Source organism: Netta rufina (genome assembly GCF_964035555.1).
Source record: "Netta rufina genome assembly, chromosome: Z".
NCBI classification, from domain to species: Eukaryota; Metazoa; Chordata; class Aves; order Anseriformes; family Anatidae; genus Netta; species Netta rufina.
Window position 1 is genome coordinate 10,239,546 of NC_140126.1, and position 26,935 is coordinate 10,266,480.

Consider the following 26,935-nt stretch of genomic DNA (forward strand, 5'->3'; position numbering starts at 1 on the left):
AAAATAAATATGTAACTTCAATGAGTGATATGAAAGAAAACATTTCAAGATTTTCAGTATGGAAAAATACAAAGCTGAAAATACTTAAAATCAGCACCAACATAGGGATTTAGTATAGCTCACTGTTCAAGTAACTTCTACATGGACACATACTGATTTTCAAAAAAGACAGCTAATCACAGTACCCTTTGCAAAAAAAAAAAAAAAAATTAGTTTTCTGAACACTGGTACATTTGATTGCACTTCTTGTATGGAGTTCTCATGACATTCAATCCATTCATTTTTAGAAACATCAGCTGTAGCAAGGGAGTATTAAGATTACACAAAAACTGGCAAGTATTGAAGTACAGCACAGTACTTGAAACCTTCAGGTACTTAACATATTTTTAGTGTAAGTTAAAATGATTTTGTTTTACATCAACCTAATGAATAAGTTTATGAAACATTTAGGACTCTTAACATCTGATTCAATACTTACTAAACAAATTCATTTTATTATATGAAAATTCTAATATAAACCTCCTAGAAGAAAAATCCTAAAAAAAAAAAAAACGAGGACACCCATATAAGGTTTTCTTAATTAGATTCCAATTATCTTACCTAGTTCACAGATAATGGCTATACATGCTCGAACCATTCTGTCTCTTTCTTGAAGACCATCATTTCCAACTGCTATCAAAGAATTAGTAATAGAGCTGGGGAACAATGAAGCATTCACAGTGATCATCTGCCAAAAAAGAAAGAAAACAAACTCTGGTTTCTTTATAATTCTCTAAATTTACTCACAGATTCACCATCCTTTTGTTTCCTAGATAACACCAGACAAATCATTTTATAAATTAACTTGGCTATATCCTGAGAATACTAAAACTATTTCTATTGCTCTTGAAACTGTTAATTTATCTTCCTGCTTCTGTTTTTTATGTTTTAATTTTGTTACTTACTAAGATAAAATAATAAAGATGACTGCTGCAGACAGAACCATTGCTGCCTTTTTCACATCTTTTCCAACAATTTCTTTATCAACAGAGAACTCTATCCACTGTCAAAAAGTAATCTACACACTCTTCTAGAAGATTAATTTATACTGCGCCAAATTCCTCAATATCTATTCAACTTTAATTAAACTTGGCTTAATTAGCCAAGACTGAAATCTCATGTTTTATAGGGACTTTCATGAGGGTAGAGACAGTCACAGACTACAAAAAAGGATAGTCTAAACTAAAGCTGCTGCTACCTTATTTGGATTCACCCCTAATGAGCAAGACTCTGTGAACACAAAGAACAAAAACAACTAACTCCCCAACACAGATAAGGCCTTGAATACAAAGAGTAAGTAGATATTTCCTCACATTTCTCAGTTTGATAAAATTAAATATGCATATCTCCTCCATACTATGGAACATGAATATTTACTTAAGTTAAACAGATATATTACTAAGGGGAAATACTTTTTTTTTTATCTGACTGTTTTGAAAGAGAACAACATAATGTTATAGCCTACCCAACCACATCACTTTTTCTACTAATAAAAAATTAAGATGTCAAAAAAATGCTCCATCAAACATCTAAGCATATTTGCAAGCAAGTTTCCTAAAGATTTTATTTAGTATCATTTAATTTCCAACAAAACTAGGCTTATCTGCATTACTTTCCCAAAACTGATTTGTGTTACATTCATTTTACAGCTCCCTTAGATGTCTTGCAGATGTGCTCAGCCAAAGGAGACTGAACATTGCACAGAAGGAGGGACGTTTAAGTGAGAAGAGACAAACCATTATGACAAATATTTGAACACTTTAACAAGTTTATTTTTAAGACATGTTTTTGAGAAACTTCTTGTCAAACACAATGTTGTTACCCACAAAACAGGAAGCCTTAAGATAGGGCTCTAAGAAAACCCATACTCTTCCCCACCCACACAGTCTTTCATTTTTACAACAGCAAAAAGTATTAAAGAAGAAGAATGAGCAATAGAATGGGTGTACTAATTTACTCTTTCTACTGACATTAACATGTAATTAGCTTGTGTCCACAAGCAGCATCTTAAAGATGTTTTATTATGGGAGGGTTTTTAGGTTTTAAGAGATGGAGAAAGATTTTGTTTTATACTCATTTTCAAGTACTTCAGTAAACGCAATCTTTGCATTTGTTTTCATTCTGCTCTATAGACTTATATACAATTTTAAAGACAAAGTAAAGATATGCAAGGTGAATTATAAGCATGTATGATGAAGTCTGTAACAAAGACTGTGAAGTCTTTGAAGATCCATTAATAAAAAAGAATAGAAGGAAGGTGGTTCATATATCTCACCCTCACTTCTGCTTCAAAAATAAAACATCCTGCCTCTTAAATTATTTTAAAAGATGGACAGTTTGATGATGACTACTATTAGATAGAGAAATGCTTCTTGAAGTAACTTCATATCACAGTTCTCATGGTTGAAGACACTTGAGTTACTAAGCTCTCACTAGGAAACACCGCTGACAGGACAAAATGTTACCAACAGAAGTACAGTTGAAAAGAGAATACAAGCACTCAAAGCCCTCAAAAAAAATATTAGAAACCAAATTTTAAAAGTTTAAAGTTGTTTTTCTTCTCTCTTGTTCCACTACCTTAACCTGCACTTTAATATTTATAATTTTTTGATTATGAGAAAACAGGACCAGAATTTTACATTTTGCTGTTCTTCTTTATGAAAAGGATAAGAAAAAAGAAACGATTTAAAGTTCTGTATCTGTACTATTCTCAAGAATTTTTGCTACCAAATTGAAGTAAAGAATTGTGTCTAGACTTTAGAATGGAAAAGCATAGTTCTGAAGTGCTGACAAGACCCAGTTCAGATCTTCAACAGCTCACCAGATAACAGCATCTTCTGTGTAAATTAATTAATTCTGCCTGTTTGTAATATTTGCAGTTCATTCTCCTCTCCTATACCTTTACACAATCTTTTAGGGATCCTGGTGTCAAACAACCAAGTGTGAGCCAAATAAAAACAATTCATCATAAACATGTTTCCATTCCATCTTCATATTGAAGTTGCTACAGCCTGACACTGAAGCTCTCTTTAAACCAGATTAAGAAAGAACATGTATAAATGGATACTTCTTGAAGTACCTCTGCAACTTACACAGATGATCTATTTTTTTTGCCCTTTTTTTTTAAGCTTTATAACTTTTAACAATTGTGCCAAACAAGCATATTGTCTCTTCTGAAAGAGAAAAGAAATCGCATATCTAGGCTCCATATTTTCAACCTAAACATATATATATGTATACATACACACAAACTAATGATTAACACTATGATCCTCGGTAACAACTTCCAAATAATTCAAGCCTTCCCTGAGCCTTCATTATTTTTTTTTTTTTATGGTGTTCAGTAGAAGAATATGAGCAAGACAAACAACAGCAACAATAGAAAAGTCCAGTACAAAGGCATAGTACTATACTACCTAAGAAAATAGCTTCAGTAGCTGTAATATGCTAGTCTCTCAGGGATCAGCTTACAGTATCCTGCAAAGACTAAGTATGTTTTATCATGTAACTGAGAAAACTATGGATAGCATTAACCTCTAAGGATAAAGCAGCAAGGCCAAAAGCATTACTTGATCTGATTATCCCAACAAATGGCAATTTGCCTTATTTCTTGAGTGGCAGAAAAATCTTGAATCCTTCATTCACAGATGTTCCACATTTCACATTTAAGTGCAACAACTTAAAGATGTTACAAAATCAAGTTAAATCATAAGAAGAAACTTAATACCTTTATAACCCTTGCACTCATCATTTGATGAATTGTTTCCAAATCTTACTCAGTTTTATATCCATCAAAATAAAAATCAGAAGATTTTGTAAACCACTCAAGATTCTCAGTCATAAGAGATTAAAATCAAAATAAGTCTCAGCACTTTTTTTTTTTTTTTAAATTAACAGCTATAGTTTCTTCTCACATGATATAATGAGAGGCTGTGAAAAAGATCTACTAGTGGAGAAAACCTGGAGTCAACACAGCTGACTACCAGAGCTGATAAGACCACATATACTTAGATTTTACCTTTCTGACTAATCGAAGTGCTTGTGTTCTTTCTACTTCATTACTCTGCTGTATGTCAATGCACCTAAAATAAGTTAAAAAACATTTTTGTTTATATCAAGAGCAACTTTAGTCTTAACTGTTAACATCTCACATTAATAATATTCCTACAACTGAATAAACAGAAGATAAATTATTATGAATGATTGTTTAAAAGTCTGCTTTTCAGTAAACATATTCATGGTTAGACAATCAGTTCCAGTTTATATTATTTACAGTTATCCTCATTACAAGTAAATCACTAGAATGCTCTTGAACATACAGTAACAAAGCATAACAGTATCAACAATTCTGAGCTAGCTGCATGTGTCATTTCAAATAAGACTAAACAAAAGCATTTGTAATATTTCAATTTTTTCTATATGCTTTCAGAAAAACCCCTTTGCCAAGAAAATTTATCACCACACTAAAATTGAGCATCTGTGTATATATGAAAACAAACACATACATATCTGAACATTAAATCGGGTAATTTTAACAAAGGAAGCTTTTAACAAAGGAAGCACTATAAATGATAATTAGATCTAGTCACCACACTGGCCTTATTATCTCATTGTTAGTTTGCCCTTTGGTATCTTTATGTTGGGTCATGGTTTATACTTAGATTATAAATTCTTGGGCATGAACTACTTTTTTGTCCTGACTTTGTACTAGAGGCCCTAAAGCAGTACGATGATATTAAGAATTGGAACAAATCTCACAAAACTAGAGACATGAAAATTACTATGGTTTCAATTTGCTAATAATACTGTGGACTAATTTACAATTAATGGCATTAATGATACAAAAACGTTTTTAATGTGTCTAATTTTTTTAGATTATTCTTAGGATATCATGTACTAGGATGGCATTTTATTTGGATTAGCCGGTGTGATGTATTATCCAACTTTTTAAAGAAGTACATTATTCACCCTGAAAAAAAACCAGACTTTTATAAAAGTATATGTGAAGAATGTAAGAGGATACAAAACCATGTTTTCTCACCTCTCTTAACAGAAAAAAATAAGTACAATTTTACAATTTACGACAAGAAGGGAAAATTACCTTGCTATCAAGTAATCCACTTTCAACTTTAGCACCTTCTGAAGAATACTGGAGTCTCGAATGAGATAGCGGAGGGCTCGCAATCCTGCTGCTCGCACCTCTTTTGCTTCATTTAGTAAAGCTAACCGCAGACTACAATGAAAAAAACAAAGGGGGCAAACAATTATATAGCAGCAGGTATACTTCACCATCTGAGATGCAGATACTACTAACTTACTTTAAACAAGTCAGATTTTTGAAGAGAAATACCCTATATTAATTTTCTTTGAGATATTCACCTGTACAGTCTAGAAGACAAACCCTCACCTTGCCAGCAGATGTAGACAATATGTTAATATGAACAAAGTCAGATTTTTTTTGTTGTTTTAGAACAGTCTGTATACCCCTGAAACAAAATATGACCAAGACCTGCATATGACTTGTTATTTGATGAAACAGTTGAGCACAGTATTAGTCTTGAAAAAGTATTCCAGATTAGTTAAAATTTTCAGAAAGTTTAACAGATAGAAAGCACTTCCTACTCTGCTGCACTGTGAATCCATATGCATGGATCTTCAGAATAATGTCTAGACACCTGAGACAAAACTCATCCCTGCCTATGGCATGGCTGTTAGAATTAAATGATCTTTGAGGTCCCTTCCAACCCAAGCTATTCCATCCTATGAAATTTGAACTTTAACTATTACATGCATTGCTCTAAAGATATTATGACATCAGTATGCTTACATGAAATACGAATGTCAATGCAAAATACCTAACTTAAGCAGCGCTACACAGCATAGATTTCTACAAATTTCATTTCAAAATATAATTGACATGTACTTCTCTTTAGACAGATTTTGAAAGTGTTTTGCTTGCACACCAACGAACTCTCCTAAATCCAACATGATAATTTAATTCCTAAATCCACCAGCAAGGTTTAAAAAAAAAAGGAAAATATGAAAAAACAAGATCTTGAAGACCTCCAAAAATAGAGTTTGAAAGTGTTAAGTGACACACTGTCCTTCTGAAGTTCCTCAAAAGATTTTCCCATCTTCCTTAAATACAAAGGAAGAAAAAACTTTTAGCCATATATTTTACGAGGATTGTTTCAGTAGACATCTGAGAACGTAAACACTGTAGCTAGTGAGACTGAATTTCAACCTATACAAATAGATTTTTCTTTTGTTTTTATTCGAAGATGGTCATGCATGGTAATAAACTATTCCAAGACCAAGATCTTCTGAATCTTTCTGAAGGTGAGTTAGTCAGTCCATGTAAGAGTCACTATAAAAGGAATCTACTTCTAGATGATGTCTAGACCAAGAAGAAAGGCTGCAATACTATATGCAAATACAGATAAACTGATTTGTGCTTTCAGCACTGAGGAAGACCATCTATATTGTAATATCAGATATGATTCTTCATATAAAAAAAATAAGCTGAAGTAGTAGAAAAACATGACGTTAGGAAAACTTCCTTTACAAGAGCTGAACTACAGAAGTTATTTCCAAGTCCTTCAGGAAAAGCAGACAAAAGGAAAGATAAGTAACCCTTTATCTGCTTTGAACAGATAACAGGTATTCTTTAGATCATGAATCATATTTTGTTTCTAGTGTTGCAGACTGGTAGAGATGGAAGTCAGAGATGAGTGTAAGACTTACTTCTTCTCAACAGTATTTTTCTGTTTGCACTTCTACCTCACAATTTGTAATTGGTTTGGATATTCCAGTTTAAGACACTTCCGTGGAGATTCTAAGACAGAAGGTACCAATTTCCCATGAAAACAATGACATAGCTATCATATTTCTTATTAGGACAGCCAAATACAGCATCTGGATTCCCCCCTACCCCCCCACCATCAAGAAAAGTTCATTTACTTTTATATTTGAGAGGAAAACATTTTTTGAATAGCAGAGCAAACAATCTTTAGACAAAGATAGGCATGTGTGTTTGTACACATGGACATAGGTTCTGACTTCTCAGGCAGAACTCCACAAGCAGAAAGTTCTTAAAAATGGATCACATCACAGAAAGAATAAAGCGATTAAAAGACAGAAGTATGAGACAAACAAATGTTTTCTTCATATTAAGTCATTGTTTTGGAGATGTGTATGGAGATTCCTATCCTGAAGTCTTTTTTAATATATTAAATATCAGACTAAGAAGTGAAAATGGTGGAAGAATTGAGGAAATCCATCATCAGTATTATCACTGGCCCACCAAGCTTCGCATCTAGGAGTCTGGAAAGAACATTAATATGAACTATCTTCATATATTTGCTAACATTTGAACGAAAAGGATTCCGAAGCTCATCCAGATGACTGTTTATCAGATATTCTTTTAAAGGAAAGCTAACTACATGAAGCAACCAGAATAGTTTATGTGAACTATATTCTGCTAATCTTTTGAAAGAGTTGGAAGGAGTTATTACAACAGCATACTAAAAAGGAAACACCTTCCTAACATAGTAATAACCAAAAACTTCCACATAAGGTGTTGCTGAAGATTGTATTAAAGGATATGAAGACATTATAGGGTGATGAAAAGTAGTCACACAAATCAAAATCTGAAAAGATGAATGCAAAGAGCAGAGATGAATGAATGGAAGATTTTTATCCTGAAAAGTTTTATCCTGATTTTTATCCATTTAAGTATCAGGTTCACAATCTCCTTTGTTAGACAGTACTTAACATACAATATGTAATTTGAAAAAAGGATGGGGGGAGGTTACAGAGGACGTTAGGATGGGGCTATAAGAATCTTCAAGGGAATTAAAAAATTATGCCTATGCAAAACTGACAATATGAAGAAAACTGAAGATTGTTAAATGTGAGTTAATACACAGAATTCTAGAACAGCCACCAGATCTAGAAAATGATTTTGATCTGTCCACTGTGTGCATCTGTCTGAAAGCTGAAAATATATTATGATGCAAGAAAAACAGTAAACTTGTCCAAGTATTTTCAGTGTCACTACAAAAATGAGAAGCATCACCTAAGGCAGCATTAGGGCTGAAAACTTTAATACTGATAAAAATCTGGAAAAACTAACGAAGGATGTAATTAGAAAGAATATTCACTAACTACTAGGTACTACAGGAACCTACTACTACAGGTTCATTCTTAAGCTTTTCTCTTAAATCATCTCATCTACTCTCTACAGTAAGATAATGCTTTTTTTTTTTTTTTTCCCTCACAGATCTCTGATCCAGTCAGATACTTGTACATATTGTGAATTTTGTATGGGTAAAGCTTCCTGGCACATTACTAAGAGACCTCAAAAGCTTCTGAGGCCTACCAACACTCCATTTTCTTCATGGTTCAAGGCTTCCTCTCTGCTGTCAATGGTATGGTGCTCTGGGAACCGGCAAAACCGATCTACACTGGGAATGACAACAAAATGTGTCACTATTATCTCCAGCTGCTGGCAAGAAGAAACTATGATCAGGTACCTGGAGTAAAGAGAGAATGAGTTCCAAAAAACAGACCTTTTAACTCAAGAATAATTGCAATTACTGCAGACTAGTATATCAGAAAAGTATAGACTACAACTGTCTTTAGTTTGGTTAAATTGTCCATCAAGCTTACTGACTCCAAAACCCAGAACTTCATATGAAAATTGTAATTCTTCTTGAAATCACTTATTCCTTTATAGTGTAATGCTTTGAAGTTAACAATTCATACTCTAAATAAAGAAACTTGCACACTGTTTCCTGCATCCAAATAACTGTTCTCATCTTCAAAGAAAAACACGTTTATTCTGTACTACAAGATTTGTATATGAAAATCTAGGATAATGTTAAGAAAATCAGAAGAGCAAATTATAAAATTATACATTATTTCCAAAGGAATATATATATATATACTTAGCCTAACTCAAGGTCGCTTCCTAAAATAATTTAAAAATTCAGCACTTGCAAATTTCTCAGAATAGATCTAAGCTATGTAGCAAAATAAACCACAAACAGAATATTGAAATATTAAAACATTAAATCCTAAATCTTTTTTTTTTCCCCCCTACCAGCAAAGCTGAGCCTAAGGACCAATTTACTTATGTCTACACAAAAACACAAGTTCTGGGAACAGTCAGGTAGTTCTTTTGACTGTCAGAAATTGAGACAAAATACAGGAAAATTCCATTTGAAAGCATATACATCATGTTTTAGGAGAAAGGAAAGCAGTCCCACAAATCATACACACACACAGAAACTAACAAAAAGTTTATCTTTAAATCTTAGTTCTACTACATTAATAGTATGCTCCAAATTGTATAAAAAATGTTCTCTTAAACAAGCCCTTTCTGCAAGTACTAAGATGTTATATTTTTTTACATTTCTGAGAAAACATAATAGAGAAATCTACACTTTCATTTGGATTTTTTCCCCCCCCTCGTCCTGAAAGCGTATAACGTATTTCTGATTTTACTCATTAAAGTATTTGCAAGGCATACATTTGCATTATGACATTTTAAACATACTGGAAATACAAAAATCTAGTTTCAAAAGTACAAATAAAATTGATTTAATTGTAACTAGAACAATGAAAGTACCCTACTATTACCAAAGTACCCTAAGTATTATTCTAGCGTTCCTTATTACTTACCATATTATGATGCTGTCATACGTAAAACCTAGCTTTTCTTCTGCATGGCCAGTATTACAAAGAAGCTGAAAGTACAAGAAGGAATCTATTACTAATAACTCTTTAACAATTACTATTTAAAACCTAAGATATTTGGTAATGTTGCTGAAGTAACACAAGGAATTTCATTCATTGCAAGGGGAGGGAAGTGTACCAACTTCAGATTTCCCTGAAAAATTTTGCTGACAGATTCAGTTCCTGTATACATACCAGACACACAAGCCTTCGGCCTCTCTTAGTAGATAGGCAGTTGTGCAAGTTCCTAAATTGCTTAGTGGTCAATTTTTCAACTATTTTCACAAGCTATGCTTCAGATTGCTCTTTTTGCTGCCTTTAGACTCTTTTTGGAAAAAGCACTGGTTAGGCAATTGGTAGCCTCAGCAGACAAAGGAGACTAAAGTCAAAGCACATAAAACACTTGCATTCAAAAATACAATTTGGGTGACAGTTTTGAAGTAAAGCTAGACACTGATGGTCCACAGCCATGTTTCATTCACCCACAGCAGCAGAGGCATAGAAAAAAAAAACTGAGAAGTAGTTGCAAATGGTAAGGGTCCCATAGCTGCCATTTACCCTAACCTCTCATCTATTCCACAGGATTTTTTTTTTGGTACCTCTGAAAAAATCATTGCAAAGTTTGAGTTTATACCCATAAGCTATAGCAATTTCTGAACACTTCAGCCTCATCTGTCAGTTTTGAGCACAAAACTGCAGACTTACAAGTGCTTTTTTTTTTTTTTTTTTTTTTTTTTTTTTTTTTTAAGTCCACAGCCAATTTCAAAAGGAGCAATCTACTGCTTGCCATGTTTTAACCTCTCAAGAAAAGAACAATAGTCTCTTCTTTAAGAAGTACTGGTATTGTTCTCTTTTACAATGGTGGCAAAGATCCTAGTCTTCTCATTTACCTAAAATAATAAAATAATTTAGTATTAGATCCAAATGCCAAAGTACTCGGACAAAGCACTTCCAAGAACTCAAGTGACCGATTGCAACAGATTTGCATTATGTCCTCTCCTTTGGAAACAGGTATGCATTCAAACCTAAGCCACCGCAGTATCAACAGTTTGTCCTCAGTGAGAAGCTCAGTGTTTGTACAACTAGTGAATACTACTGGTCTGAAGTTAATAACATTTATCAAACACTATGCTCATTTATTATTAAACCCATTTTATTAGCATGATGGTTCAAATTCAGACTGCATTTTGGTTTATGCTCAAATTCTTCCAAAGATGACATTACATTTTAGGAAATTCTTTTTTATACTGATTATGCTGAAATCCAAAGTTATCAGTGAAAGATTATTTGAGCCAAATATGGAGATGATCCAGGCCAATCTAATAATCTAGAATTAACTGAAATATTTTTGATTTTACATTTTTCTTAGCAGTGGCTATATGCAGAGAAGATTATAAAACAAAGAAAGTTACTACATAACCCATTTTACCTGAGAACCACACAAGTTGGAAAAGATCTCCCACATCATCAAGTCCAACTGTTAAAACTAGCACTCACTGCCAGGTCTACCAATAAACCATGTCCCTAAGCACCACATCTACATGTCTTTTCAATACCTCCAGGTATAGTGACACAACTACTTCTCCAGCGGCCTGTTCCAATGCCTCCCAAGCATTTCAGTGAAGATTTTTTTTCCTTCAAATATCCAAAACTCCCCTGGTGCAACCTGAGGCCACTTCCCTCTTGTCCTATTACTTGCTGCTTGGGAAAAGAGACCGATCCCAATCCTACTACAGCCTCCTTTGAGGTAGTTGTAGAGAGTGAGCCTGAGCCTCCTGTCCTCCAGGACAGACAACTCCAGTTCCCTCAGCCACTCCTCATAAGACTTGTTCTCTAGACCCTTCACCAGCTTCATTGCCCTTCTCTGGGCACACTCCAGCACCTCAGTGTCCTTCCTGTAACGAGGGGCCCAAAACTGAACACAGTGCTCAAGGTGCGGCCTCACCAGAGCCAATTACATGGGGACGATCACTTCCCAAGTCCTGCTGACCACACTATTTCTGATCCAAACTAGGATGCTGTTGGCCTTCTTGGTCACCTGTGCACACTGCTGGCTCATAGTCAGTCAGTTATTGACCAATACCTTCACCTCCCTTTCCGCCGGGCAGCTTCCCAGCCAAAATTAAACTAGACAATCATGTGCATTAACTAGTCATGATAATATGTCATATCCTACAATCAGTCTATTTTTGCCATGTTGTTGGACTGCCTAAGGCCACCACTGCTGCTTTAGCATTTCTATTGACATCTTATGAACTGTAAAAATTGGCTGGCAGAGTGTAAGCAAAATAGTGTGAGAAGACAGTGAGTAAAAACACTTTTGTTCAGTTTCAGACAGGCTCATCAACAGTTGTTTAGGCTTGTCATTTATACATCTAACCTCACCCCATCATTCTATCCCAGAGAGAAATGAGAAATCCTAATTTAACATACAGCAGACTACCTTTTTCCTACTAAAACAGCCTTTTTCCTACTTCAAAAGGATTATAAAGGAATTGTAATTCTGATGTGGAGTTTCTTTTCTGAGGAAATAAAAGATAAGCAACACACTTCACAAGGTAGTTGCAGTTTAGCAACAGCTGAATGTACATGCAACTCTTTCAAACCTTCAAACCCAAAGCACAAAAACAAGTCTTTCTAATATGACACTTAATTTCAGCTATACAACTGCAGAAAAATTCTGCATTATTTATTTGTAAATAGACAAGAGAAGTAGCCTTTAATTAAGGGAAGTCAGAAGACTGCTTAGCAAGGAGTTGGAAATGCTTTAGGGCAACCAGTCCCACAGTCACCAACACATCAAGGGGATAAGGAGTAGAGAAGTCATTCAGCTTTGTTAGCAGCAGCCTGAAACTCTTCCCTAACTTATGTGTATATGAATACACATTGGTAGTAAACTGAATTGAATACACTGGTGGTAAACTACCACCTAAACAGAAATTAACTGAAAATGTAACAGGTATTTACCCCTTGCAGACACTGTCAATATGCTTTATACTGTGAGGAATGTTAAGCCCATCATTGCTCAAAATTGAACAAAATCAAAACCTTGCTTTTGCAGAATAAGTTGTAAGTAGAAGCAATGATATGGAAAATTCTGTTTAAGTTTACATAGGAAAGTAGAGTACATTGTCAATATTTGTTTCCCGCCCTTACTCAAGTGACATTCTTTGCTAGATTTATTTAAACTGTACATTAAGCAGAACTCTTAAAAACAAAGATGCTCATCTTCTCATTTTAGCTTAGTCCTTCCAAGAAAATCTAATTTTATTTATTTTCCCACCCACCATTAATTCTTCACTAATTTTGTTAACTCTAACAGCACTTATGGATAGATAGAAACCTCATGTAACTTGTTCATTGTACCTATCATGTATTTTCCTTTGTCTACCCGCACCAATGTTTTCAACTTGCCAAAGTTATGTACCTTTTTGTACCTGCTAATGGTTCTGTCCCACCAAGTCCAAAACAATGGCATGAAAATAAATGTACTTTGTGCTTATTGTAATAGTTCCATGGATCAGTCTCAAAATATGCCCCTACTGACACACGCTCCTGTTTAACTTGCAAAGAGAACTATCATTACAAAATGCAGAGGTTTTACCCAGAAAGCAATTGGCAAGATGAAACGTGACAAATCACTGGTCCTGATAAAAGACTGTCATTACAGGTACTCTCATGCCTTTCAAAGGAACAAGATCTTTTTTATCCTTTCATTAACTAAAAGAGGTGCTGCAGCTGCCATGCACACAACAGTAGCCTGTGGACAAAGGTCAGATTCTGAAGTGCCACTACATTGCCCCTACCATCTGGAACACAAGCACACATCTGAGGCAACTCTTCTGTCACTGCACTTACCACACATTTTGTTTCAGTGGTCCCAAAATGAAACTAAAGCGGAAGATGTGTTCCAGGAACACACCTAGCCTGCTGCAACTGCTAAAGGGCATTCAGTTCTCAGGGCTGGACTAGAAGTAGTCCAAAGTAACCATTCTTTACCAACTGCATGCAGCATTAGCATTACCTCTTCAGTACCAATTGTTTTTCTTTATGTGAGTACTCCCAAAAAGCACAACTCCGTTAATAGAGAGATACACCTGATCTTGAAGTTCAGTCATGAAACCTAATTGTATTTTGGAAGTTTCCTCAAGTTTAATTGCTGTGGGAATACAAATATCTGAATGCAGTAATTACCAAAACGTGATAGTGTTTACATGTACATGTATGTGGAGCATCTCTCACAGAGAATGAACACAAAATTGGCTGAGAAAAATACAAGACTAGCTACTGGCTGTTTATTCACATTCTAAGGGGCCAGTTACTTAAGTATTGACTTTCCTTAGAACTTACATAATGCAGCGTGTTTACAGGATTTCCAGCTAGAAAACAATTTAAAAGATGGACAGCAAGATCAGAATTCAAAGTCTTACAGTGATTTGGAGTGCCCAAAATGGGTAATAAAATTTAATTAAAGGGAACAGTGTATCATGTCAAGTTAACACATTAAGAGTCATAGAAAAACTAAAAGGAGCCCAGCAGAAAAATACAAGCTGTCCAGAAAGCCTTCAGGATGTCAAATACAGTAACAATTCTGAAAGTAAAGCAAGATCTGAGTTACAGCAACCTATAAACTAAATGAGTTAATGTGATGTCATCTCCAAAAAGTAATTTTACCACTGGAAATAATAATAAGATTGCATTATGTATGAGATTAAGACATTTTTCTACTCAGGATACTCTTAAAATGCAGTGCCCCAAATTGTGTTTTAAGACCAGACAAACTGGAAAAAGTACAGCAACAAAATATACAAGGAAGGCAAAAAATACACCCATGAAGGCTGAGCAACTGGGTTTATTTAGTCTATTAAAACAGAAAACTGGCAAAAGTAAGGCTGGATTGATATATGCTTAAAGGCAATAAAGTCATGGAAGCTGCTGTAAAGAAGATACTGTTCAGTTGGTCTTCATACTTTAGATATTTGCTCAGTTACAAATGTCTGGCCTTAAATATTTTAAAGGCAAAACCTTGCCACTTTCTTTACATTTCATTTTCAAATAACATTAAGCAAGTTAGTGATTACGGACCAAAAGCAGTGATTTTTGTTGATGGCTCAATTCCTGACAAAGCTACATCTGTCATGTTTTTGACTGTGATACCAAACAACTAATATATATTTTGTAGTACTGTAGGCACAGGCAGTACCAGAATACTACAGTCTGGTTGTGGCTTGACATCGCTATAATTCACTAGAATTGCAATTGATTATCATATCATTAAAGTTCACGGGATTAAGCAAATACACATATTTTGTACACACACACAACATGCAGGCAATTCTAACACGCAAAACAAGTCAACTCTAAAATTCAGAGTTTTTGATATTCATATAAATTAATGTGAACAACAGAGAGTATCTTTGAGTGAATGATTTAGTGCTTGTACAAAATGATCCTTACTCTAGGTCAGACAGTGACTAACTTACAGTGAAGGTTTTTTGCATGTTTACTGTCAGCTATGAGTTTTTCATGCTACTTGGATGAGTCACAGCAATATGAGTAACACATCAACATATCTTGGAAACAGTAGCTCAAAACAACAAAACCACAGGAGGTCAACAGCATATATTGAGTACACACTAAGTGCAATTTTACATTTTACACAATAGCCATAGCAATTAATAGGTAAATTTTGGTAGTATTCCATATGTCCAAAATGCAATTATTACATTGTAATTTTACGAACAGTTTGAACCACCAGTGGTAATATTTATGAGTAGAACACCTAGTAGATTCTAGTCTTGTAGTAAGACTTTACCAAAACTACAGACTCTGGATTTAGACCCATTTACGCTCAAATTTTGTTCTGCAGCTGAATGCCACTCAGCAGTGGTTCTGTTCCTATCTGCTACATATGTTTATGAAGTGGTATCAAGTTTTGTCTATAGTGGTATAGGTATTTGGACAAATATTACAGTCACCAACAATGGCATTCAGATTCAGAGATACTTGGGTTTTACAACAGATGGACAAGACCCTAAAATGACAACAGAAGCAGAGCATAAAACCATTCAATAGACGATGAATCCGATAGAGACTCTGAAAACCTCTGGAGCCCCATACTCAATCCACATCCTAGCAGACTGGAAATACACTTTTCAATATCACTGGTGCTATTCAACTGCTAGGGCCAAGCTAAAATGAATTATGTTTCATTTTATCCTTAGAGAAGATAACTTTCTCTTTGAATAAAAAACGTCTAACAGCATCTGTGAACATTTTTAAAAAATTCATTATTTAAATGTGGTTTTAGTTAAAAAGGTAACAATCTCTCAGAAGGTAATAGTGGAATAAACCTTCTTTAATACAGGATTCTAAATGAATACTTCAAATCCAAATGATAATTTTCCACTAGGTAAATGCAATTGTACAGTTCCTTCTGGTTTTCAGTAATGTATCACTTACTACTTCTCATGGGGGTGGGGAAAAACCCAAAGAAATAACCATCATGTTTTGCTATTAATCAGCAGAAGTTGGGAAACTTCAAGGTGCTTGCCTTATCTGTCTGGCCATACAAACGAAAATTGGTTAAGCCTAGTCAGCTCACTGAAGCCAAAGGCACATGCCAGCCTTATGAACTGCTGCGATAACTGAAGATGTCCCTGATCATTTACTAGAGGTCAAATTCTCAGTTTCCAGGTCAAAATTCAGGTTAGTTTAAATAGTGAGGCAGGTAGTTTGAAAGGAATGGGATTACATTTGTCTAATACAAGCTAGGCAGTAGTTCATAAACCATTTTACCCGCAAAACTCCAGCTTCAAGTATTAGCTGATGAACAGCAAACAAGGTGAAAAAAATTGTAACGATATGTACTTTTCAATAGCCTGAATATCACCAGAATTGTGAATATGAACGTCTTTGAGAATAAAATGTAAACATTATAGCAACTGTTAGGTAAGAATAACCCCATGTTCACTCAAAAAGCCAAGAATATGAACATTATTATTTCATTTTTTATTAACAACGAGTACTATCTAATGTTTGATGAATTAAAACAAGTTTCTAAAAAAAGTATCATGTATACAGTATACTTTGCTCGATTAAGAACCAGTAAGTGGTGATTCAGAAACCACTAGTTAATACTGCTCTTAGAGGGAAGGAAAAATGAAAATTAAATATCTGACGTGCAAATTTAATACAAAAATATCTGCCTCATAGCATCAGTCTTGAACATAAAGGAAGAAATCATGCTGACTGCTAACCACGGTTATTTTAATAATTTTTATATAAAATTATTTTATTTCTGCATAAAATCCTGGAGTCTAGTTCATTTTTTTTAAAGGATATTTATTTTCATTCTCCTTAATTAAAAAGATGAAAAAAATCAAAAAATAATCAAAAATCGAGCCTCATTTCAAGGAAAGAAACCCAAACTTAACATACCTCAGATGTCTTGTCATTAATGCCAACCAAAGTCTACCACAGTCTCTGCCAGGAAAGTCTATGTTAGCTAAAATTTCCTGTTTTCACATACATATAGGTATTTTGCTTTACCTGACCACAAAAGTAGAATAGTATTTCTTCCAAATGTGAGAGCTGTCTATCCTTGAAGGAAAAAAAAAATGGGACAACAGGGATCAACTGCCTGGTGCTGACATTTTCCTACCTTATATTTTGCCTTTTTTTTTTTTTTTTTTTTAAGTGTAATAATATTTCTAGAGGAGAGGTTAAGTTCTGTAGATTTTTCCACGTTATTTTATCAGAAGTATACTATATATATATATATATATTTTTTTTTTTTCCCAACAGTACTTTCCCTGCCCATACAATAGATAACTAGGGTGACTGAGCACTGGAACGGGTTGCCTGGAGAGGTTTTGGAGTCTCCCTCCTGGGACACATATACAAAAGCTGTCTGGACACGGTCCTAAGCAACTGGCTCCAGTTTGATCTGCTTGAGCACGAGGGGAATGTTGAGCCATATGACCTTCCAAGGCCCTTTCCACCCTTAACTATTCTCCGATTCTGTGAATTCACAGCCTTTCACACAGACCATGAAATACAAGAACTCATGGACAAATCAAGTTTAACACCACCAATATCCTCCAAGCTGAAAATACAAACATCCTCAGCAGCTAACACATCAAACATCACAAAACCCCACTGTCTACCCCACACTCCAATTTCACAAACAAGGAACTGAGACTACGTCAGTTCATGGTAGTAGACTGGAGTGCAAAAAGGAAATAAAACCATCTCCCCAGTCTCCAGGCTTTCACTCTTAACCACTGGAATGAAAAACACAGAACTGTTCCAACCACCAAGGAGACAATACAGTATGTTTTGCAACTTTTATTCTATCTTCACAGCTGAATTCACAATTCAGACAAAAATAGGAACATTTTCAAAATCAAATGTACAAGTTATACATATATATTGGCCTCACTGAAATATCTGCTTTGTAAGTGCCACACATCAAGGAGTAGGATGATTACCTTGCATGTGGTCACTCTGATTTAGGATCAAAGCCCAGTTATGAATTACTGTTTGTCTCCAGAAGTCAGGGATGTGAGTTGCCTTCAGAAACTCCTCATTCCTTGCCAGTCTTCAGTTTATGAAAACCTTCCTAGCGTTTTTGAGCATATTTTCCAATTTTCACACTAGGTCACTTTAAAGAGCAATAACATTTTTCAAATATTTAATTATGATACTATTCATTTTTTCAAAACTAATTTCTTTTAAAAGAACTTTTGGTTCATCCTTTAATTACATTATGCATTTTTACTAATTGACCACATATACAGGTACTTACTGTGTGATGATTTTCAGTAGAAAAATCAATATTGCTTTAAGACCTGTTCAAATGTTAGCATTTTGCTAGGAATCATACACCTGCAAACCTACACCCATCTCTTTCTTTGTAAGGCAACTACAGAATTTGGAGGCATCTACATTAAGTTTCCAGATCAGCACAAAAAACAAGCAGTTATGCCTCAGCCTTTTCTAGCAACTTAAAGGGGACTTAAAATAGTTCAGAATGTGAGTAACAGCAACAGCGTTTGTCAGATAACGGATGCATATGCAATAAAACAATGACAAAAAATTAGTGCAAATAAGATTCAATTCTCTGCAAATGCTTTGTACCTCCACGTACTCTGAACTCAGAAGATGAAGCACTTGCAGATTTCTTCCTAAAACACTAAAAGATAAATTGACTTGCTGTCATAACTTTGCTCTCTGTACTCACTCTTCTGCCAATTGAATCTCACACACTACCACTGAAGTGTTGTTGAATCTTACAAGTGCTTTCAACAGCCAAGAAGCATTCCTACTTCAAAGATTATTATGTATGTTTGTCCTTCTCCTATCAACTGGTTCCCCAGATCTGCTCTTGAGCATTCATTCCTTCACTTAAAATTGTGTCAGAAGTGTTACACAGCCTCCTGCTTATCCTACCCAATGAATCACACACAACAATGAATTTAAACCTTACTTTTCCCATTAAATTATCCATTACTTCCTCCTTTCCTATCTAAGGCTCATTGAAGAACCCATCCTATGTCACTGGAAGTTGGGTTTCATTTCCAGGCATGTCGCCCCATCGGTGACACTATCAGCGATGCATACAATTCACCATTTTTTTCTGTGTATCAGTACATTAATTCAGGTAACATGCACACAAAAGCTCCATTGTCTCCAGCCTCTCTTACTGCAACGTACTTACTGCTACCTTACCTCAACAGCTGAAACACCATCCAGCTACAGCCTTTCACTGTGTTACAACAAACATCATTTACCTAATTCACTGCTCACCTCCCATCTTCTCTGCTCTTCTTCACCAGTTCTTCATTTGACTTCATCAAAAAACTGTCCTTACTCTCATTCTGAAAGCCTTTTGTAGTCTCTTTCCTCAGTCTATCATCTCTCACTCTACAATAAATTATTAATTCTCGCCTCCTTCAAGCTCCCAACATCTCTATCAAACTTTCAGGCAAGTATCTTTCACATTCCCATGATCTGGAAGCTTACAACTGGAAAAAGTACCTTAAGAAATCAGCCATACAGACCATTTTTAGAAATCAACCCCTTAAATCCTTTTCACTATAAAACCCATAATAGAAGTTAACAGTTCCTGTCCTAATAGTGCCCAACACAGTGAAAATCATGCTCAGTGATACAGTCCTCCTCCTTACCATAGTTTGCCAGTTTACATCAAACATGTCTGCCATTCCTAATTCTTGCTTCAATCCTGTGGAGCTGGATTAGATTTATGCAACTTAATCTCTGAATAAGGAGATAATTCAGACTTCTAAGCACTATAACAATCCTTCCTGTAGAACCCAAATTTCAGCATGATCTTGCATTCACATACCTACTCGCCCTTGTTTACTCTTACTCTCTCACAGCACGCACTGTTCCATGTACTGTTCTATTATACATAACTGCTTCATGAATCTCCTAGACATTTGATAGAGGATATTTTATATTTGATAGAGGAATATAAAATATTTTGATATGATCACATGTTCTGACACCATTCAAGCACCTACCTTAGTAAAATTATTCAAGTGACCTAGTTTCCTCATATTTGAGACGCCTTGCAATTTGGCCACATTTTGGAGAATCTCTCTCATATTATCACAGGGTTCTGCAAAAGAAAACAGGTTATTAGTAGACAATTACAAGAATCAGAAGTCTAAACATACATTCAACATGCAGTTTCCAAAACAAAGTGCTATTTTGCTAATCTCACTTAGTTTGCAGATCACCTTCCTTCAAGACGCACCAACTGGATTTATGTCTAGAATGCAAGCTAGGTATACCTGAGTTCCCTAAAATAAGTGCTAAAGTCCATGGAGGATAGAGACTCCTACTTCAAAAGACATTTTAATCAAATATCTTAGATTTACAGTTGACAAAAGATATCCATTTAGTGACCTGAACTCCAGTCCTTAGGTGAACAGACTTACCCTTAATCCCCGTGTATTTTAAAGACAAATAGTGAACTTAAAGACAGAAGTAAAAAGACTGCAATTTACTACTATACCACATGACTTTGTCCTCTACAAATAAAGAGTCAGTAGGATTTTGGGAAGACAGGACTCTCTTCTGGTCTCCATACGAATTTCTGTCCACAAACACTGTAAACTTACTAGAGGTCTGGGAGTTTCAAGCAATATGCGAAGAAGAAGAATACTAGGTAAGCACAGTGACTGGGCACTTTTTCTCCGAACTTTCTTCCCAAGAGCCCTAATACGGACGAACACCCTAGTATGAAAGAATATCCTAATATTACCATGCAGGATATCTTAATATGAGAGAATATTTGTATATTTTTCATTATCTAAACGAAACCCAAAGCAGAGATCAAAAAAAAACCAACAGCTTCTCATCCCTTGTCTATACAGCAAATTAAGTTTATTACTAGTTTCTCTAGTTTAAAAACTTAAAAGAACAAAAAAATTGAAAATTATGGGTATGAATATCCCTGGATCACAACACTTTTGAACCTATAACATATCCCCATTTATACCAAAAGACCCACCAGATGTAAGCCTTCTCAGAATGTTCAACCTCTATTCTCTGAAGAGCAAGCATCAACAATAACTCCAAAAAAATAAATAGAAATATTCTTGTAAAATTTAATTTTGAACATGTGGATGGATAGTTACACACAAAAGTTAAACCTCTACTGAAACTAACCTCACTATACAGACAGGAAAGACATGAGATCAGTCAGACAATCTCTGGCATATTATTGGCAAAGAACATCTCTATTTGGTTGCCTGATGCTGTGGGTGTAACTTGGAATCAAGCAGCATGTTCTCCGCAGCAAGGCAGCCAATCTGGATATGAAGAAACCAGAACATGATGACGCTACCACATCCCATGTCCCATTTCAATACCTCTGCAGCTATGACATATATTTATAATGAGGCTGCATAATTAAAACGTGCACCAAAACCATTTTATTCTACCTGTGTATGCAAAGTCAGAGCAGCTTTTCTAATATTGTCCTCTTTCTGCATGGAAAAACCCTCATTCCCAGAGACAAAAGTTTGCTGAAAAACAACTTTGTAGCGTTTAGCAGAGCAGCCAGCATTTTCCAGTTTTACTAGGAAATAAGTAATATGAAGCAAGAAGTCCAGCAACAGATCTAGAACACAACAAAAACACATTTCTACTACTAAATTGAACTGATAATATTGATCATATTATTTTCCTCATAGTTTGATGGTATCAGCAGTCCTAGCATTGTAGGAAAAAGAACATACAAACAAAAAAGACAGGAAAGAAATACCCTCTGACAGCTTAAGACCTCAGAAAGAACTAAAATTATGGAAGCCTTTTCAGTCAAGCATGTCAGTTTAAGTCTTGGTTTTAATGTGGGAAGACATTTTTTTTCCAGAACGTTCTAACAAAAAGAATTGTGATATTTTAAGTTCAAGGAAGGCTTATGCCATTTTCCCTCTTCTGGAAGTGTAACATATATTAGAAAAACCACAGACATTTTATTCAAATACTCTAACATAATTCATTTCTATTAAAAATAAAGCCATCCCGGAAGATAGGCAAGCCTAACAGAACTGCATGAGTTGCAGATGTAAAAGAATTTAAACAAAACAATGTGACTTCACAGATGTAGACAGAGTCTCTTGCTATTATATACTTCCCACTAAAATGTCTTAAAAATAGAACAAATATATTCTGCATTCTCCCAAGTAATCAACACGGCTTTCTTTTAATCAAAGACCAGAGCCAGGACCGCTCATCTTCCTGCCACAAAGTCTCATTCAACTGCACTGAAAAACATAGATTAGCCCAGAAATAAAATAAAAATTAAAAAAAACCACGGCATGCAATCCGAAACTGATCTCCTCAAAGAAGAAATATTATGCCCCTAACTTTTCATTGTCAAGCCTAACAGGACATGTTAGTGTTGATAAGGACAAACTTTTTTTTTGATGACCCCAGGTCAGACTAAAGCCACAGAGATTTCTTAGCTCTGATTAACGAGCCCTTATTCTTTACTCCTTCAGTGGCTCTTGCTTTTCTATCTGAAAAAGATAAAGAGAAGCTACTCATCATAACTTTAAGACCCTTGCAAGAATCTATTATTTCCTGACTTACCTCATTTATCACTGAGACGCTGACTCATTGTGAGTTGGCCCACAACAGCAACAAAATATCTTCACATTCTTTCCCATGGTGCTTCTGAGGGTGGAGTTGTGCAAAACGATGGAGCTGATCTTAGCGCCTTCCTCTGCTGAAAGATGCACAACCCCTTCCCTTCCTTTCTTTCCCTCTACCCTTTACACTACTCTGTCTCTACATCAACTTCACATTAAAATGCTTCTGCATACCAATTCTGCAGAATGCTTTTTGTTCTTTTGGTTGTGTTAGTTTTCTGCTGGGTTACTGAATCAAATTGAATCCTAAAGACAAACAAGCACCTGTGCACAAGCATCTTTGCCATCGAGACATTCATAAGCAAACTGGTGGAATCAGGACGCTCTTATCTAATCAATCTCTTCAGCTAAAAAGTCAGACTTCTTTTCCACCTGCACTTCTACACCTGTCTTGATTAATGCATACAAAGCCACAGTCTCATGTAGCATCTAAAAACCTGTGGATGCATACAAAACTTCCAAGCTAGACCACTTGTGATCTGCAACAACAGCTTAGCTTGCTCATCATTACTGTCTTATTTTCTACGTGTTTTCCTTTTTGGACAGCAAGCACTTTGAGGGAGCAAAATAGTTCTTTGTATCTCTATTTCACGAAACACAGTTCTTCATCCACAGCTGTTTGCACCAAGTAACATCCAGTACATTCAGTGATAATCTTCAGCATATAGTGATATTTATGTTTTAAAACCCTAGCCTCAAGAATTCAGTCATCTGTGTACCTTAAAGTAATCCATACACGCATATATATTTAAAATATCTTCAAAGTTGTTTTTGTTTGCTTCTAAACTCTCATGACCTTTTAGGGCTTGACTCATTTTTACACCCCTTCAGGACCGTGACATTGTTTTTCCCCAGTGAAAATCATGATGTGTTCTGACAGATCCCATTCTCCAGAGAGAAAGCAATATCACCACAGAGCTCCCGCTACACAAAACAGTGTTCCATCTAATGCAGGGATGAAACAGGACCAGCAATAGCTGTATTAGCACGAGTGATGACTCCTTTCCCCCCTACCATCCTGACAGATATAGCAGCATTGTTGACCACATTCGCAAGGCTAGCAGCATGCCAATTCCCTGTCCCGTTATGCACATGTTAAGAACAAGCAAACAAGAACAGCGGGCTTCAGCACACAAATAATTCAGGACCTCTGAAGTCTGGCATAACAAGTTAAACTGAGGAGCATACATTTTATATGCATCACTACTGAGATGCTAGGCCAGTAGCTGAACACAGCAACTAACACACATACAGTAAACAAACTCACAAGTGAGAGACTGAGCTAGTAGCTGCTTATCACACGTACTAGAGTCACAGTGCCAAAAAGTGAGATAGGAGACTAAATTTGGCTAAAGACTTCTCTTAGAGGAGGAAGTTGTACTTCACTAAGTTAAGCATTTAATAATTGACTAAGAACAATGACACGAGAGAGATCTTCCTCTTACTGAAGGGAAGAATCACAGTATAAATGGATGACCTTGGTTAACTTACACCTCTGTTTAATAAAAAAAATCAAGATAAAAAAAACTTCAAGTCTAACCACTACACAACTGTACATTTCAAGGTTGCTTTCTATGGCTTGTTAAACTACATGCTGCAAGAATGAAGGAAACAACTAGGAACACAAACGCAATGTTCTCCTTTTCCGCTGAAACAGTCATGAGTTATCCATTAGTGAAAGCTGTTAAAATCTGTTACTTAAAGGTGCCATGCAAGCTCAGATGACAGATAATCAGTCTGCTAAAATACTTTTTTATCAATATCTGAAAGAATGGAGTGAAACACCAGTGAAAAACGCATAACCTTCCATTATGAATTTGCTGAAAAAATCAGGACAATTATGCAATCTTTCATAACATGAAGTATTTTTAATTTACATCTAATTCAAGATGTGGAAACTGCACAGAAGAAAAACAACCAAGTTCTGAGAACAATGGAAGAAAAGACAGCTACATAAGAACGAAAACTGCATGACACAGAGATCGCTTCTGAATTATTGATATGAACACAGCAGAGACCAAACTCTGCCAGACTCAAAAAAAAAAACCAACAATTCGCATTCAGCCTATGATTCTCAAAAACACAGTAGTATACATTATCTAAATTATTTAAAACATTAATGTTTTCACCTGTGTAATTCTCTGTAATGTAGAGATAATTTTTCACAAATTTGTTTAGTTACTGCTATGTTGAAAAAACATAAGAGTTTTAACGCTAATTATAGAGGGTGTCTATTACTACCCTTGAATCGGTAAGGTACAATATGTGCAGTATGCTTTTCACTGGTACAGCTTGATGTGTAAGTTTTACATACATTGTTTGATAAAAATTTGGAAAAAGAGAATGTATTACAAGTTTAACAACTTCAAACATCCCCTTGAAAAATAGAGACGACCAAAACCAGTGTAATGTAAGCAGCAATCTGTTGTTTCCTATACCTTTCACAGGTGAACAATACACAAAGTACTGCAGTTTAAATACAACACAGAAGACTCAGTAAACCATATTCATGAAAAGAGAAATAAAAAACTCAGATTACTTTCACTCTTGCTGCTTAGGAAAGTTATGAATAGATAAAAGTGCCTCAGTAATACAGAAAAAAAAAATCATCTCTTTCATGGTAGTTAGAAAGAAAAGTAAAAGAACTGTTCCTCTGCTTACATCAGTCAGGTAGAAATTAAGCTTCATATTTACAAAGTTGTCTTTTAACTAGAAAGAGATACAAGAGACAGAATATGCAGGGTAGAATCCAGGAATTGCTACAATCTCAGAGAACAAGAAGGTCTTATATTGGGACTACATTTACAAATCTAACCCTTCATATTTTACTATATTTAGATCTACACTTACACATACATCTTTCTGTAAGTAAACATGCAAGTAGAATTTAAAAACCTATTGAGACTGTATAGAATTCTCATTTGGAGATTTGTACAAAATACCATGAATTAAATGTTTTTATTTTTCCTTTTTAAAAGATTACTCAGTAGACAGAGGTCCATCAAATAACATTCTGGTGTTATACTCTACTTGAAGTGGTGAAAGCAGTTCAAAAAATGGACCACCTTCCAAATTATTTTCTTACAGTATTATTTATCTAACCAACACACTGGGATTATACATGTAGAAAAGCCATCCTAAACTTACATTCTCACCCTTGGAACTATGTTAATTATTCCTATTGTGTGATCTTGTATGCCAGATTTGTAGACAGACTTCCTTTACTGCTAAAACTCCTGAAAAACTGGTTTACTAGTTGAAATGTTAACAACTGTCATAGCATCTAAAGCTACAATATTATCCCTCAAACAGAAGCACAGAACAAAGCTGAAGACTAGCCACATACAAAGTTTTGATCAATGGTGAGAACTTAAAATACCTTTAAACTTTAAACACAGTAAAAGATAACCAAAGACAATTCCAAAAGATAACAATGCTGATTTGAAAATTCATGTTTTTCTTTTTTTAATTTTTTTTTTTTTTTAGCAATTCTTTTGATGTCTTAGTATAAGACATACATAAGTTTCCTCACTTAGTAGTTCTGAAAATAATTTTCAAGTTAGAACCACATAACATACCATGATAGGTTTGGAAATTCTTCAAGTAACTTGTCAGTTTAGAGAATGAATACTTGCACTAGTCATCAAATACCAGGAAGATGCAACGTTAATGCCAAGAATCTTAGGAATCATCATTATGATGTACAATCTTCATATATTACCCCCTCTCCCCCTCAAAAGAAAGAACATTATTCCATCTTTCTACAGTATTAGACACATACCTGTAACTAGTGCACACTGTGATGATTAAAACCAAGCTGAAATTACAATCTCCTAGTATGATTCCTGTCATTACCACTTCATAGTAAAATAGAAGTATAAATTATTCTAGAATGTACGGTTAAACTCTAGAAGAACTTGTTCTAACACACCTAAGGGTTTACATATTAAGAAAAAAAGACAAAAAAGGGA

General features: G+C 35.0%; 1 protein-coding gene across 2 annotated transcripts in view; it reads right to left on the reverse strand.

The window, feature by feature from the left end:
• RICTOR (RPTOR independent companion of MTOR complex 2) overlaps positions 1-26,935 on the reverse strand; it is a 77,842-nt gene that overhangs the window by 41,554 nt on the left and 9,353 nt on the right. For both annotated transcript variants that reach the window (XM_084305256.1, XM_084305255.1), the window contains exons 3-7: positions 20,325-20,422; positions 9,724-9,788; positions 5,141-5,272; positions 4,058-4,121; positions 601-727 (exon numbers count right to left, since the gene is read on the reverse strand). In XM_084305256.1, coding sequence (XP_084161382.1) covers positions 601-727; positions 4,058-4,121; positions 5,141-5,272; positions 9,724-9,788; positions 20,325-20,422 — 486 coding nt within the window. The remainder of the gene's footprint in view (positions 1-600; positions 728-4,057; positions 4,122-5,140; positions 5,273-9,723; positions 9,789-20,324; positions 20,423-26,935) is intronic.